The sequence below is a fragment of the Salmo salar genome, chromosome 26 (genome assembly GCF_965601325.2).
Source record: "Salmo salar chromosome 26, fSalSal1, whole genome shotgun sequence".
In the NCBI taxonomy this organism is placed as follows: domain Eukaryota; kingdom Metazoa; phylum Chordata; class Actinopteri; order Salmoniformes; family Salmonidae; genus Salmo; species Salmo salar.
In genome coordinates this window covers 48,566,170-48,582,407 of record NC_138316.1, presented here as the reverse complement: position 1 = coordinate 48,582,407, position 16,238 = coordinate 48,566,170, and the positions used below count along the sequence as shown (strand labels likewise).

General features: G+C 47.4%; 1 protein-coding gene across 1 annotated transcript; it reads right to left on the bottom strand.

Moving 5' to 3' along the window:
- Positions 1 to 2,744: 2,744 nt before the first annotated feature.
- Positions 2,745 to 15,035, bottom strand: LOC106587930 (photoreceptor-specific nuclear receptor). The gene is made up of 8 exons (XM_045708852.2): positions 14,362 to 15,035; positions 13,512 to 13,662; positions 7,591 to 7,694; positions 7,126 to 7,401; positions 6,727 to 6,905; positions 6,174 to 6,417; positions 5,816 to 5,921; positions 2,745 to 3,315 (listed from the first exon to the last, which is right to left on the bottom strand). Exons 1-8 carry the CDS (start codon positions 14,450 to 14,452, stop codon positions 3,183 to 3,185), a joined length of 1,284 nt encoding a protein of 427 aa, XP_045564808.1. The 5' UTR covers positions 14,453 to 15,035; the 3' UTR covers positions 2,745 to 3,182.
- Positions 15,036 to 16,238: the final 1,203 nt, after the last annotated feature.

Here is a 16,238-nt window from a genome sequence, read left to right as displayed (position 1 = left end):
CCTTGTATCAATACAGTTCCATTATTATATAAGTTCACTGTTTGATACATGTTGCTCTGGTCAGCTTCTTCAAAAATGCTGATCTGACATCCTTGGCTGATGCCTCTCTTTTTTTGAGAAAGGGAAATGGTTGCAAATAATCCTTTTCCATATGTGCCCTCGTTTGGTATTAAAAATTAAATTTGCTCTTGTTTTGCAACTGGTAAGATCTGCAAACAGGCATTCATGGTTCTGTCTCATCAACAAACCTTTGAAACTTTTCTTAGCTTTCTCTGTTTGGATGTCTGGTGGGTAAACAATTTCCATAGCAACGCTGGTAATGTTGGCTACAATGTTGCAATAGAAGCGTTGTTTCTTGTATTATTGTCTCTTGTGTCTTTAGAGAACTGTTTCACTTTGATATCCTTTTTTCTTCTGTCCTGATTTTCTCTTTCTTTTCTTCTGTTAACTAGATATTCTTTGTTATTCTTCGTTAGCTAGCTAGCTTCTTCCAGGAGAGTCCCTAGCAACTGCTTAGCAACTGGTAAACAATTCAGCTAGCTAAGATAACTACAATTTTATGAAAAATAGTTACTTTTTCAAAAGCCTATCTTCTTTGTTTGTTGCTTGTTTTGTCTCCTATTCAGTCTTGCAGTTTTCTTTTGCTTTTTTCTCGATGTACTTCACTCTAAAAACCATGTAAATTTCAATATTTGTCAACCTTCTTGTCATTCTGAGGTTTAAATTGTTTCCAAAATGGAGCCTTGTTATATCCTGTTATTTATTCTGTTATTTATTTTCTGTACCATGTCCCTTTCTCCACAGCCCACATCTGATAAGAGCTATATCTGTGTCCTAAAATGGCACCCCATTCCCAAAGGGCACTGGTCAAAAAGTAGTGCACTATAAAGGGAATAGGTTCCACTTGGGACACGATCATGAATGAATCTATGGTATAACCAAGGCCTGTAATCCTCTGAGAAATGGCTGGGGCATACTGTATATCAGTGGAGGCTGCTGAGGGGAGGACAGCCCATAATAATGGCTGGAACGGAGCGAATGGATCGGAACACATAGAAACCATGGAAACCATGTGTTTGATGTATTTGATAGCATTCCACTGATTACTCTCCAGTCATTACCACGAGCCTGTCCTCCCTGATTAAGGTGCCACCAACCTCCTGTGCTGTATAAACCCATACTGTTGTAGCCTAGGTTAGTATTATACGTTTCTTCTGAAACTATGTCAATATTACTGACAGTAACATTTTTAAGACTTTTATTGTGAAGCACTTCATTATTCCCAGAAGGCACCTGTGTGTGTGTCCAGAGGGAAAGAGAAGGGTGTTGATGGGATTCCTACTTGACTGTGTTGTTGTGATTAGAGAACTAATACAAGATAATGAACTTTACCTGTTGGAACCCATTTATTCTAAGACCTACAAGTCCTCCGGAAGAGACTGAATATACAGTGGTGAACTGTAGTCTGAGAAATGGCTGGGACATATACACCCTGCTGTCATACAGTGGTGAACTGTAGTCTGAGAAATGGCTGGGACATATACACCCTGCTGTCATACAGTGGTGAACTGTAGTCTGAGAAATGGCTGGGACATATACACCCTGCTGTCATACAGTGGTGAACTGTAGTCTGAGAAATGGCTGGGACATATACACCCTGCTGTCATACAGTGGTGAACTGTAGTCTGAGAAATGGCTGGGACATATACACCCTGCTGTCATACAGTGGTGAACTGTAGTCTGAGAAATGGCTGGGACATATACACCCTGCTGTCATACAGTGGTGAACTGTAGTCTGAGAAATGGCTGGGACATATACACCCTCCTGTCATACAGTGGTGAACTGTAGTCTGAGAAATGGCTGGGACATATACACCCTGCTGTCATACAGTGGTGAACTGTAGTCTGAGAAATGGCTGGGACATATACACCCTGCTGTCATACAGTGGTGAACTGTAGTCTGAGAAATGGCTGGGACATATACACCCTGCTGTCATACAGTGGTGAACTGTAGTCTGAGAAATGGCTGGGACATATACACCCTGCTGTCATACAGTGGTGAACTGTAGTCTGAGAAATGGCTGGGACATATACACCCTGCTGTCATACAGTGGTGAACTGTAGTCTGAGAAATGGCTGGGACATATACACCCTGCTGTCATACAGTGGTTGCCATGACATGTAGATACTGATGAAGTCCAGTCTATTGTCCAAGTAGTGTTGACAGGCAGACTGGGAGGACCTCTAGTGGTAGGAAAGAGTAACTGGTGTTGTTGTTAGTAGTGGACAGAAGGTGGCGCTGTTGATTTGATTTATACTTTGTCTTTGCTCACTGTTGAAGTTGCCACTGCATCTATACTCTGATGGGAAGCTTGTTTTCTCTTCCTCTGAGCTGGTGTATGATAGCTTGGTGTAAACCTGGTTTCTACTCATCCCCTTCAGTTAATAGACAGCTTGGTGTAAACCTGGTTTCTACTCATCCCCTTCAGTTAATAGACAGCTTGGTGTAAACCTGGTTTCTACTCATCCCCTTCAGTTAATAGACAGCTTGGTGTAAACCTGGTTTCTACTCATCCCCTTCAGTTAACAGATAGCTTGGTGTAAACCTGGTTTCTACTCATCCTCTTCAGTTAATAGACAGCTTGGTGTAAACCTGGTTTCTACTCATCCCCTTCAGTTAACAGACAGCTTGGTGTAAACCTGGTTTCTACTCATCCCCTTCAGTTAATAGATAGAAGAAAAAATGCAAGTTTAAATTTATCAAGGCATGAAATCATAAATACAGCCCACATGTTTATGATAGCAGAAATGTACAGTATCTAACACGAAACAGATTTTATATAAATATATTACATTACATCGTGAAAAATATAGACCATGGACGGCTAGACAGAAATGTAACTGAAGATATGAGACACAAACATTCTGTCCACAGTAAAGGACATTTTGAGACTGGTGTCCAACACACAGCAAAATCCATTATAACACATTATCAAGCTCAAAAGCAGGCCTGTTTTCAACACTCTCTTACAGCAATGACAAATTTACATGGTTTTCTTACACACAGCAATAAGATATTTACAACATGCTGTTACACACATCAGTTTGTTAGCTTTCAGCATGTTCACTTGCAGTGTGTCTTGGTGCAGTATTACTGAGCGTCCATTTTGTTTTTGTGTGTATTAGTTCTTGAACATGTCACAGAGAAGTTTCTCCATGGGGGTGTTGCCGATGGTCCTGTGGAAGAAGAGGAGCTCGATCCGCTCAGAGCTGACGAAACGCAGAGAGGGCAACAGCAGGAGGAGCTTCCCAAATCTACACAGAGAGACAGAGAGGGTGGGGAGTTATACACTTTGAATTTACAGCAACGAGATTCCATCAAAGTCCTGAAGTGTCTAAAAACAGAAAATGAAACTGATTCCAATTCTGTTAGCGGCTATCAAAATAATATCAAGATCAAGTCATTTACAGGTCCATAAGAGTGAAATTTGATTTCACCGGCCATTTTAACATCCTCTCATTCTTCAGGTTAGTAGCTAGCTATACATACAGTGGATCCATTTTAACATCCTCTCATTCTTCAGGTTAGTAGCGAACTATACATACAGTGGATCCTTTTTAACATCCTCTCATTCTTCAGGTTAGTAGCTAGCTATACATACAGTGGATCCATTTTAACATCCTCTCATTCTTCAGGTTAGTAGCTAGCTATACATACAGTGGATCCATTTTAACATCCTCTCATTCTTCAGGTTAGTAGCTAACTATACATACAGTGGATCCATTTTAACATCCTCTCATTCTTCAGGTTAGTAGCTAACTATACATACAGTGGATCCATTTTAACATCCTCTCATTCTTCAGGTTAGTAGCTAACTATACATACAGTGGCTACATCTCATGGATAGTCCATGTGGATTTAAAGGCCATAAAGGAAGAGTCTGGAGAGAGCTTTAGGGTCAGGGAGCTGTGTGGGAGGTAGGGGAGGTGGGAGGAGGGAGGGGTAGGGAGGCTGTGTAGGGAGGTCAGGGAGTTGTGTAGGGAGGTCAGGGAGGCTGTGTAGGGAGGTCAGGGAGTTGTGTAGGGAGGTCAGGGAGGTTGTGTAGGGAGGTCAGGGAGGCTGTGTAGGGAGGTCAGGGAGATTGTGTAGGGAGGTCAGGGAGGTTGTGTAGGGAGGTCAGGGAGGCTGTGTAGGGAGGTCAGGGAGGTTGTGTAGGGAGGTCAGGGAGGCTGTGCAGGGAGGTCAGGGAGTGTGTAGGGAGGTCAGGGAGGTTGTGTAGGGAGGTCAGGGAGGCTGTGTAGGGAGGTCAGGGAGGTTGTGTAGGGAGGTCAGGGAGGCTGTGTAGGGAGGTCAGGGAGGCTGTGTAGGGAGGTCAGGGAGGCTGTGTAGGGAGGTCAGGGAGGCTGTGTAGGGAGGTCAGGGAGGTGTGTAGGGAGGTCAGGGAGGTGTGAGGGAGGTGGAGGGAGGTCAGGGAGGTTGTGTAGGGAGGTCAGGGAGGCTGTGAGGAGGTTGTGAGGGAGGTCAGGGAGGTGTGTAGGGAGGTCAGGGAGGCTGTGTAAGGAGGTCAGGGAGGCTGTGTAGGGAGGTCAGGGAGGCTGTGTAGGGAGGTCAGGGAGGTGTGTAGGAGGTAGCAGGGAGGTCAGGGAGGCTGTGTAGGGAGGTAGGGAGGTCGGGAGGTGTGTAGGGAGGTCAGGGAGGTGTGCAGGGAGGTGTGTGTAGGGAGGTCGGGGGGTAGGGAGGTCAGGGAGGTTGTGGGGGGTCAGGGAGTTCAGGGAGGTTGTGTAGGGAGGTCAGGGAGGCTGTGTAGGGAGGTCAGTGAGGGGCAGGGAGTTCAGGGAGGTTGTGTAGGGAGGTCAGGGAGGCTGTGTAGGGAGGTCAGGGAGGCTGTGTAGGGAGGTCAGGGAGGTTGTGTAGGGAGGTCAGGGAGGCTGTGTAGGGAGATCAGGGAGATTGTGTAGGGAGGTCAGGGAGGTTGTGTAGGGAGGTCAGGGAGGTTGTGCGGGGAGGTCAGGGAGTTGTGCGGGGAGGTCTGGGAGGTCAGGGAGGCTGTGCAGGGAGGTCAGGGAGGCTGTGCAGGGATGTCAGGGAGGCTGTGTAGGGAGGTCAGTGAGATTGTGTAGGGAGATCAGGGAGGTCAGGGAGGTTGTGTAGGAAGGTCAGGGAGGCTGTGTAGGGAAGTCAGGGAGGCTGTGCAGGGAGGTCAGGGAGGTTGTGTAGGGAGGTAAGGGAGTTGTGCGGGGAGGTCAGGGAGGTCAGGGAGGCTGTGCAGGGAGGTCAGGGAGGCTGTGCAGGGAGGTCAGGGAGGTTGTGTAGGGAAGTCAGGGAGGTTGTGTAGGGAGGTCAGGGAGGTTGTGTAGGGAAGTCAGGGAGGCTGTGTAGGGAGGTCAGGGAGGCTGTGCAGGGAGGTCAGGGAGGTTGTGTAGGGAGGTCAGGGAGGTTGTGTAGGGAGGTCAGGGAGGTTGTGTAGGGAGGTCAGGGAGGTTGTGTAGGGAGGTCAGGGAGGCTGTGCAGGGATGTCAGGGAGGCTGTGCAGGGAGGTCAGGGAGGTTGTGTAGGGAGGTCAGGGAGGCTGTGTAGGGAGGTCAGGGAGGCTGTGCAGGGAGGTCAGGGAGGTTGTGTAGGGAGGTCAGGGAGGTTGTGTAGGGAGGTCAGGGAGGTTGTGTAGGGAGGTCAGGGAGGTTGTGTAGGGAGGTCAGGGAGGTTGTGTAGGGAGGTCAGGGAGGCTGTGTAGGGAAGTCAGGGAGGCTGTGTAGGGAGGTCAGTGAGGTTGTGCAGGGAGGTCAGGGAGGTTGTGCAGGGAGGTCGTAGTCCTACCTGGCAGGCTGACTGGAGTAATGTGATCTGATGTGCTGTCCCAACATCACCTGGGACTGATCCTGTAGGTTCTCTACCTGCTCTGGGTCCTTCAGACCTCGGGTCTCTGTGGCAACAAAGAGAAGAATGACTGATCGTTCAAACAGGCTAGTCTCATGTCTTATCTACATGGCCAGACAGAATCTGGGGAAGTAGAATTTACACCCCCAGAAACAGAAAGCCCTAATCCACATCAAACAGAAAGATGTATCGCATTACATTCAGCTCTGGTCACAAAAACATCACCACAGATTATATCTGGCAAAGAAATTACACCATAGCAACAAAAATCCCAAACCAACATCCCCCAGACACCCACCTGGTTTGAAGAGGACGATGGCCTTGAGGCAGGCAAACTCAGTGGGGTCTACGGCCAGGGCTTTGAACCTACTGAAGACCTCCTGGAGCAGACGCAGGTCCACGCTGGTGTAGGATGTCTTACTCTGCATGGTGGGGGGGGACAGGTCGGGGAGGGACAGCAGAGGACAGCTGTCCAGGGGGAGAGACCACTGGATGGCACACAGCAGGAAGAGTTCAGACCATGCTTCCTCCAGCAGGATTACCTGGAGGGTAACAAGGAAGTCAGATCAGTGGGGGTCACACAAGGTTAGAGGTCAAGGGTGACAGGTCATAAACATGACATCACAAACTATGCAGAAACATGTTTTAGAAGCAGTTCAAGGGTCTTTAAACAGATTAAAGTTGTTTCAAACTATTCTTTGCACCGTAAAAAAAACAACTGCTTGTTTACCCGTTTGATCTATATGAAAGCGTTCATATTGACTAACTATTAGTTACCAAACAATGTAGTGATATGTTTAAAATAAGCAGTTTATACTGTAAGTAAACCCTATCATAGTATCCCGTCTTACCTGGTCTCTGAAGGGGAGATTGGAGAACACTGGCAGGTTCTTGGCCCATTTAACAGACATAAAGAGAAGGCGGGCCGACGTCTCGTACACATTCTCTGTACTGGAAGGGTACAGGGACATGTGGTAGTCTGAGGACTCCCTCTCTGGCTCGTTACTGGTCACATCAATGTTCTCATCAACTGGGAAAGAAGAGGAATTATTTAAATACAAAAGATTAAACCTGGAGATTATGTAAACTGGGAGAGAAATGGTAAATACTTGAGAAGAAAGATTAAGAAGTAGAGAGAGAGGGAAATGAAGAAAGAGAAAGAGAGAAATAAAGAGAGAAGAAAAGAGAGAGAGAAAGAAAGAGAGAAACAGAGGAAAACCAGCGAACAGCCATAATAAAGCCCTCCTCACCATCCTCAGGCTCCAGTTTAGCGCAGGTCTCAGCGGTCATGAGACTGACCATGAAGCGGTGGTTGTTCTGTGGGCTGGGGGGTCCACAGCGCTGCGGTGGGGCAGAGGACGAGCTGATTGAGGTGGAGGTGATGTGAGGCCGGGTGATCACTGAGCAGGAAGAGGAAGAGGAAGTGGGATCCCGTGTGGTGGACAGATGCTCCTTGTCTGTGTCCACGTCGATGGAGTCCAGACGCACCTGAGACGTGCTGCGGGGCTGGCGCTCGTTCTGGACAGCTGGAGGAGAGGTCAGACACAGCTCAAACTCCTGCTACACCTTTACACTTCACTGTCCAAGGAGACAGACTACCTCAACAAACATATCCCAACTCTAACTTCAATTATACAAACTTTCACATCTATTCATACTGAAAAAAAAACGGATTATTATCTTTGACTTCAAATAAATACATTTCACTGACTCACCATCTTTGTTCATGCCTGCCTGTAGGCACTTCTTCAGCCGACAGGCTTGGCACTGGTTACGATGGGCCTTATCCACTGGGCACATGCCCGTACCAGCCTGACACCTGTTGGGATGAGCAGAGGAAAACATATTTTACAGTATGTGAAATAATAAACTATTCTAGAGATTTAAACATCAACTAAGAAGTCAGGTTCAAACTTAAATGTATTACATTCACAAATAGTTTACAAAAATAAAAAAAAGTGAAGTTGTGATAACTCAGTTAGCCAATCTATCAGTGGGTAGGTTGACTATACACTGGGCTAGAGTGTCTGTTACCACTCCAACTCACCTGTATATGAGTCTCTGTGGGATGCTGACTATACACTGGGCTAGAGTGTCTGTTACCACTCCAACTCACCTGTATATGAGTCTCTGTGGGACGCTGACTATACACTGGGCTAGAGTGTCTGTTACCACTCCAACTCACCTGTATATGAGTCTCTGTGGGACGCTGACTATACACTGGGCTAGAGTGTCTGTTACCACTCCAACTCACCTGTATATGAGTCTCTGTGGGACGCTGACTATACACTGGGCTAGAGTGTCTGTTACCACTCCAACTCACCTGTATATGAGTCTCTGTGGGACGCTGACTATACACTGGGCTAGAGTGTCTGTTACCACTCCAACTCACCTGTATATGAGTCTCTGTGGGACGCTGACTATACACTGGGCTAGAGTGTCTGTTACCACTCCAACTCACCTGTATATGAGTCTCTGTGGGACGCTGACTATACACTGGGCTAGAGTGTCTGTTACCACTCCAACTCACCTGTATATGAGTCTCTGTGGGACGCTGACTATACACTGGGCTAGAGTGTCTGTTACCACTCCAACTCACCTGTATATGAGTCTCTGTGGGACGCTGACTATACACTGGGCTAGAGTGTCTGTTACCACTCCAACTCACCTGTATATGAGTCTCTGTGGGACGCTGACTATACACTGGGCTAGAGTGTCTGTTACCACTCCAACTCACCTGTATATGAGTCTCTGTGGGACGCTGACTATACACTGGGCTAGAGTGTCTGTTACCACTCCAACTCACCTGTATATGAGTCTCTGTGGGACGCTGACTATACACTGGGCTAGAGTGTCTGTTACCACTCCAACTCACCTGTATATGAGTCTCTGTGGGACGCTGACTATACACTGGGCTAGAGTGTCTGTTACCACTCCAACTCACCTGTATATGAGTCTCTGTGGGACGCTGACTATACACTGGGCTAGAGTGTCTGTTACCACTCCAACTCACCTGTATATGAGTCTCTGTGGGACGCTGACTATACACTGGGCTAGAGTGTCTGTTACCACTCCAACTCACCTGTATATGAGTCTCCGTCGGACGCTGACTATACACTGGGCTAGAGTGTCTGTTACCACTCCAACTCACCTGTATATGAGTCTCCGTGGGACGCTGACTATACACTGGGCTAGAGTGTCTGTTACCACTCCAACTCACCTGTATATGAGTCTCCGTGGGACGCTGACTATACACTGGGCTAGAGTGTCTGTTACCACTCCAACTCACCTGTATATGAGTCTCCGTCGGACGCTGACTATACACTGGGCTAGAGTGTCTGTTACCACTCCAACTCACCTCTATATGAGTCTCTGTGGGACGCTGACTATACACTGGGCTAGAGTGTCTGTTACCACTCCAACTCACCTGTATATGAGTCTCTGTGGGACGCTGACTATACACTGGGCTAGAGTGTCTGTTACCACTCCAACTCACCTGTATATGAGTCTCCGTCGGACGCTGACTATACACTGGGCTAGAGTGTCTGTTACCACTCCAACTCACCTGTATATGAGTCTCTGTGGGACGCTGACTATACACTGGGCTAGAGTGTCTGTTACCACTCCAACTCACCTGTATATGAGTCTCTGTGGGACGCTGACTATACACTGGGCTAGAGTGTCTGTTACCACTCCAACTCACCTGTATATGAGTCTCCGTCGGACGCTGACTATACACTGGGCTAGAGTGTCTGTTACCACTCCAACTCACCTGTATATGAGTCTCTGTGGGACGCTGACTATACACTGGGCTAGAGTGTCTGTTACCACTCCAACTCACCTGTATATGAGTCTCTGTGGGACGCTGACTATACACTGGGCTAGAGTGTCTGTTACCACTCCAACTCACCTGTATATGAGTCTCTGTGGGACGCTGACTATACACTGGGCTAGAGTGTCTGTTACCACTCCAACTCACCTGTATATGAGTCTCTGTGGGACGCTGACTATACACTGGGCTAGAGTGTCTGTTACCACTCCAACTCACCTGTATATGAGTCTCTGTGGGACGCTGACTATACACTGGGCTAGAGTGTCTGTTACCACTCCAACTCACCTGTATATGAGTCTCTGTGGGACGCTGACTATACACTGGGCTAGAGTGTCTGTTACCACTCCAACTCACCTGTATATGAGTCTCTGTGGGACGCTGACTATACACTGGGCTAGAGTGTCTGTTACCACTCCAACTCACCTGTATATGAGTCTCCGTCGGACGCTGACTATACACTGGGCTAGAGTGTCTGTAACCACTCCAACTCACCTCTATATGAGTCTCTGTGGGACGCTGATTATACACTGGGCTAGAGTGTCTGTTACCACTCCAACTCACCTGTATATGAGTCTCTGTGGGACGCTGACTATACACTGGGCTAGAGTGTCTGTTACCACTCCAACTCACCTGTATATGAGTCTCCGTCGGACGCTGACTATACACTGGGCTAGAGTGTCTGTTACCACTCCAACTCACCTGTATATGAGTCTCTGTGGGACGCTGACTATACACTGGGCTAGAGTGTCTGTTACCACTCCAACTCACCTGTATATGAGTCTCTGTGGGACGCTGACTATACACTGGGCTAGAGTGTCTGTTACCGCTCCAACTCACCTGTATATGAGTCTCTGTGGGACGCTGACTATACACTGGGCTAGAGTGTCTGTTACCGCTCCAACTCACCTGTATATGAGTCTCTGTGGGACGCTGACTATACACTGGGCTAGAGTGTCTGTTACCGCTCCAACTCACCTGTATATGAGTCTCTGTGGGACGCTGACTATACACTGGGCTAGAGTGTCTGTTACCGCTCCAACTCACCTGTATATGAGTCTCCGTCGGACGCTGACTATACCCTGGGCTAGAGTGTCTGTTACCACTCCAACTCACCTGTATATGAGTCTCCGTCGGACGCTGACTATACACTGGGCTAGAGTGTCTGTTACCACTCCAACTCACCTGTATATGAGTCTCCGTCGGACGCTGACTATACACTGGGCTAGAGTGTCTGTTACCACTCCAACTCACCTGTATATGAGTCTCCGTGGGACGCTGACTATACACTGGGCTAGAGTGTCTGTTACCACTCCAACTCACCTGTATATGAGTCTCTGTGGGACGCTGACTATACACTGGGCTAGAGTGTCTGTTACCACTCCAACTCACCTGTATATGAGTCTCCGTCGGACGCTGACTATACACTGGGCTAGAGTGTCTGTTACCACTCCAACTCACCTGTATATGAGTCTCTGTGGGACGCTGACTATACACTGGGCTAGAGTGTCTGTTACCACTCCAACTCACCTGTATATGAGTCTCTGTGGGACGCTGACTATACACTGGGCTAGAGTGTCTGTTACCACTCCAACTCACCTGTATATGAGTCTCTGTGGGACGCTGACTATACACTGGGCTAGAGTGTCTGTTACCACTCCAACTCACCTGTATATGAGTCTCTGTGGGACGCTGACTATACACTGGGCTAGAGTGTCTGTTACCACTCCAACTCACCTGTATATGAGTCTCTGTGGGACGCTGACTATACACTGGGCTAGAGTGTCTGTTACCACTCCAACTCACCTGTATATGAGTCTCTGTGGGACGCTGACTATACACTGGGCTAGAGTGTCTGTTACCACTCCAACTCACCTGTATATGAGTCTCTGTGGGACGCTGACTATACACTGGGCTAGAGTGTCTGTTACCACTCCAACTCACCTGTATATGAGTCTCTGTGGGACGCTGACTATACACTGGGCTAGAGTGTCTGTTACCACTCCAACTCACCTGTATATGAGTCTCTGTGGGACGCTGACTATACACTGGGCTAGAGTGTCTGTTACCGCTCCAACTCACCTGTATATGAGTCTCTGTGGGACGCTGATTATACACTGGGCTAGAGTGTCTGTTACCGCTCCAACTCACCTGTATATGAGTCTCTGTGGGACGCTGACTATACACTGGGCTAGAGTGTCTGTTACCGCTCCAACTCACCTGTATATGAGTCTCTGTGGGACGCTGACTATACACTGGGCTAGAGTGTCTGTTACCGCTCCAACTCACCTGTATATGAGTCTCTGTGGGACGCTGACTATACACTGGGCTAGAGTGTCTGTTACCGCTCCAACTCACCTGTATATGAGTCTCCGTCGGACGCTGACTATACACTGGGCTAGAGTGTCTGTTACCACTCCAACTCACCTGTATATGAGTCTCCGTCGGACGCTGACTATACACTGGGCTAGAGTGTCTGTTACCACTCCAACTCACCTGTATATGAGTCTCCGTCGGACGCTGACTATACACTGGGCTAGAGTGTCTGTTACCACTCCAACTCACCTGTATATGAGTCTCTGTGGGACGCTGACTATACACTGGGCTAGAGTGTCTGTTACCACTCCAACTCACCTGTATATGAGTCTCTGTGGGACGCTGACTATACACTGGGCTAGAGTGTCTGTTACCACTCCAACTCACCTGTATATGAGTCTCTGTGGGACGCTGACTATACACTGGGCTAGAGTGTCTGTTACCACTCCAACTCACCTGTATATGAGTCTCTGTGGGACGCTGACTATACACTGGGCTAGAGTGTCTGTTACCACTCCAACTCACCTGTATATGAGTCTCCGTCGGACGCTGACTATACACTGGGCTAGAGTGTCTGTTACCACTCCAACTCACCTGTATATGAGTCTCTGTGGGACGCTGACTATACACTGGGCTAGAGTGTCTGTTACCACTCCAACTCACCTGTATATGAGTCTCTGTGGGACGCTGACTATACACTGGGCTAGAGTGTCTGTTACCACTCCAACTCACCTGTATATGAGTCTCTGTGGGATGCTGACTATACACTGGGCTAGAGTGTCTGTTACCACTCCAACTCACCTGTATATGAGTCTCTGTGGGACGCTGACTATACACTGGGCTAGAGTGTCTGTTACCACTCCAACTCACCTGTATATGAGTCTCCGTCGGACGCTGACTATACACTGGGCTAGAGTGTCTGTTACCACTCCAACTCACCTGTATATGAGTCTCTGTGGGACGCTGACTATACACTGGGCTAGAGTGTCTGTTACCACTCCAACTCACCTGTATATGAGTCTCTGTGGGACGCTGACTATACACTGGGCTAGAGTGTCTGTTACCACTCCAACTCACCTGTATATGAGTCTCTGTGGGACGCTGACTATACACTGGGCTAGAGTGTCTGTTACCACTCCAACTCACCTGTATATGAGTCTCTGTGGGACGCTGACTATACACTGGGCTAGAGTGTCTGTTACCACTCCAACTCACCTGTATATGAGTCTCTGTGGGACGCTGACTATACACTGGGCTAGAGTGTCTGTTACCACTCCAACTCACCTGTATATGAGTCTCTGTGGGACGCTGACTATACACTGGGCTAGAGTGTCTGTTACCACTCCAACTCACCTGTATATGAGTCTCCGTGGGACGCTGACTATACACTGGGCTAGAGTGTCTGTTACCACTCCAACTCACCTGTATATGAGTCTCTGTGGGACGCTGACTATACACTGGGCTAGAGTGTCTGTTACCTCTCCAACTCACCTGTATATGAGTCTCCGTCGGACGCTGCGTTTGAAGAATCCACTGCAGCCGTTACAGGCGTAGATGCCGTAGTGTTTTCCACTGCTGGTGTCCCCACAGACCTTACAGAGCAGTGCTGGACTCAGGGCTTTACCCGGGGATGGACTCTTTGCTGGGGGACAACAGAGAGAGAGAGGTGGGGTAGTTAGAGACTGTTAGAGGAATGCTTGCTGGCTGCTGTATGCTGGGTAGTGTTGCATTAAAGATCCAACTATCAAATTATTTAAAATTCAAATTAAACAGCATTACTTTTTTCTCTCCAATATAAGATCTGGTTATTATTCCCCCATAATATATGTTCTACTAATTGAAAATTAGTATTTGGATCAATTAAATAAAATACATTTCAATAAATAAAATTTGAAATGTCAGATCTGATAGAAAAATAACATTTGACGTGTTTAAAATGTTTGAAATGTGGAGCCACAAACTAAGCACTGTTATCAGTAACAACTCCATCAGGCTCACCATGCTGCCAGCAAGCTGGACAGCAACCTGTTGTTTCTAATGGGAGAGAGGGCTGTACTGAGGGCTGTACTGAGGGCTGTACCTGTTCTGCTGGTAAAGAAGCAAACCGCCCACACATGGTAAATGCTAATCCCAAGTGCTTCATTACGGAACACAATCAATAACATACAACGTGGTTTCTGAGGTCTGAACTTCACTGATTGTGTTGCAAGAGTAAAGAAACTCTGGAGCAGCATTTACCACACGCTGGGTTTCACTTCCTTTATTCTCTGAGCTTTTGGCCCGAGCACCAGTTTTTAGAAATGATGTTTTTAAGAAAAATCCATATCAGCCAAACATTTACCTCCTCTGCTGTCACAGTCGGTGCCACTGCTCCCTGAAGATTCACTTGGAGAGGAGGAAGGATGGATGTTAGACAGGTGTTCCTCCATCATGGTTTCTCAATATGTCCTAACGATGTCTTGTGGACTGGTCACTTTTTCCCCCCCACCTCTATCAGAGGGTTACTGTAAACGGCTTTAAAAGTTCTGATATTGTATCCCAATGCAATGACTAGCCTAGCTGCTGTGTGACGGTTCTTCCTTTTGCAGTGAGGAGGTCACACCAATGGCCTCCCCTGATGTCTGGCACCTTGGCAATCAGCGATGAGTGTCACTGCCAATCTATTGGAGTGCAGAAATGTGCTGATGGATGGGTAGCTGTAACTGGCAGGCTCCTCGTGTCCGCAGTCAGACTGGCAGACGGCTGGTCAGTTCAGTTCCTCTTTAGTACAGATCAACTCTCCTACGGTCACGCAGTCACTGGATGTCCTGTCCGGTTGTCTCTCCTTCCTCTGTCCCTTGGTGATGGAGATACGATGATCTCTCAGTCTCTCTCTCTCAGGTCCTGGAAGGTCTCTTGGTCTCTGTAACAGTGGTGTGGATCTGCTGGACAATGGAAGTTAGTTAACACTGTGGGTTCTCTGTCCTGTCCTCCCCTCTTGTCCGGGAGCTGTGTGTGTGTCTGTGGGTCCTGACTGGTGGCTGCTCCTCTAAAGGGGAGACGGTGGGGACCGGTGGTGGGGGCAGGATTAGTCCACAGCGCTGTGTAAGCACATGCTGCTTATTACTCATCCTCTTAATCTTTACTGTTATGTTCATCCACTGGTCTGATCAATCAGTCACATTTCCAGGACTTAGAACAATGTGGAACAAGGTGGCCGGAGGGGGGGGAGTCTTTATCATGTGGGTAAGAAGAAATATTGATGGAAATATTAGAAGAGAAGAATACAGAAAGTCACAGAGGGTCTCTCTCTTTCTCTCTCTCTCTCTCTCTCTCTCTCTCTCTCTCTCTCTCTTTCTCTCTCTCTCTCTCTCTTTCTCTCTCTCGGTCTCTCTCTCTCTCTCTCTCTCTCTCTCTCTCTCTCTCTCTTTCTCTCTCTCTTTCTCTCTCTCTCTCTCTCTCTCTCTCTCTTTCTCTCTCTCGGTCTCTCTTTCTCTCTCTCTCTCTCTCTTTCTCTCTCTCGGTCTCTCTCTCTCTCTCTCTCTCTCTCTCTCTTTCTCTCTCTCTCTCTCTCTTTCTCTCTCTCTCTCTCTCTCTCTCTCTTTCTCTCTCTCTCTCTCTCTTTCTCTCTCGGTCTCTCTTTCTCTCTCTCTCTTTCTCTCTTTCTCTCAATTCAATTCAAAGGGCTTTAATGTCATGAGAAAAATATGTTTACATTGTCAAATCAAGTGATCTAGATTATAAACAAAAGTGAAATAAACTGTCAAAAATGAACAGTAAATATTACACTCTGAAATGTTCCGGAAGAATACAGATATTTCAAATGTCATATTATGTCTATATACAGTGTTGTAATGATGTGCAAATAGTTAAAGTACAAAAGGGAAAATAAATAAATATAAATATAGGTTGTATTTACATTGGTGTTTGTTCTTCACTGGTTTGCCCTTTTCTTGTGGTATTGTGGTATTTCACCCAGTAGATATTGGACTTTATCAAAATTTGATTTGTTTTCAAATTCTTTGTGGATCTGTGTAATCTGAGGGAAATATGTGTCTCTAATATGGTCATACATTTGGCAGGAGGTTAGGAAGTTCAGCTCAGTTTCCACCTCATTTTGTGGGCAGTGTGCACATAGCCTGTCTTCTCCTGAGAGCCAGGTCTGCCTACGGCTGCCTTTCTCAATAGCAAGGCTATGCTCGCTGAGTCTGTACATAGTCAAAGATTTTCTTAATTTTG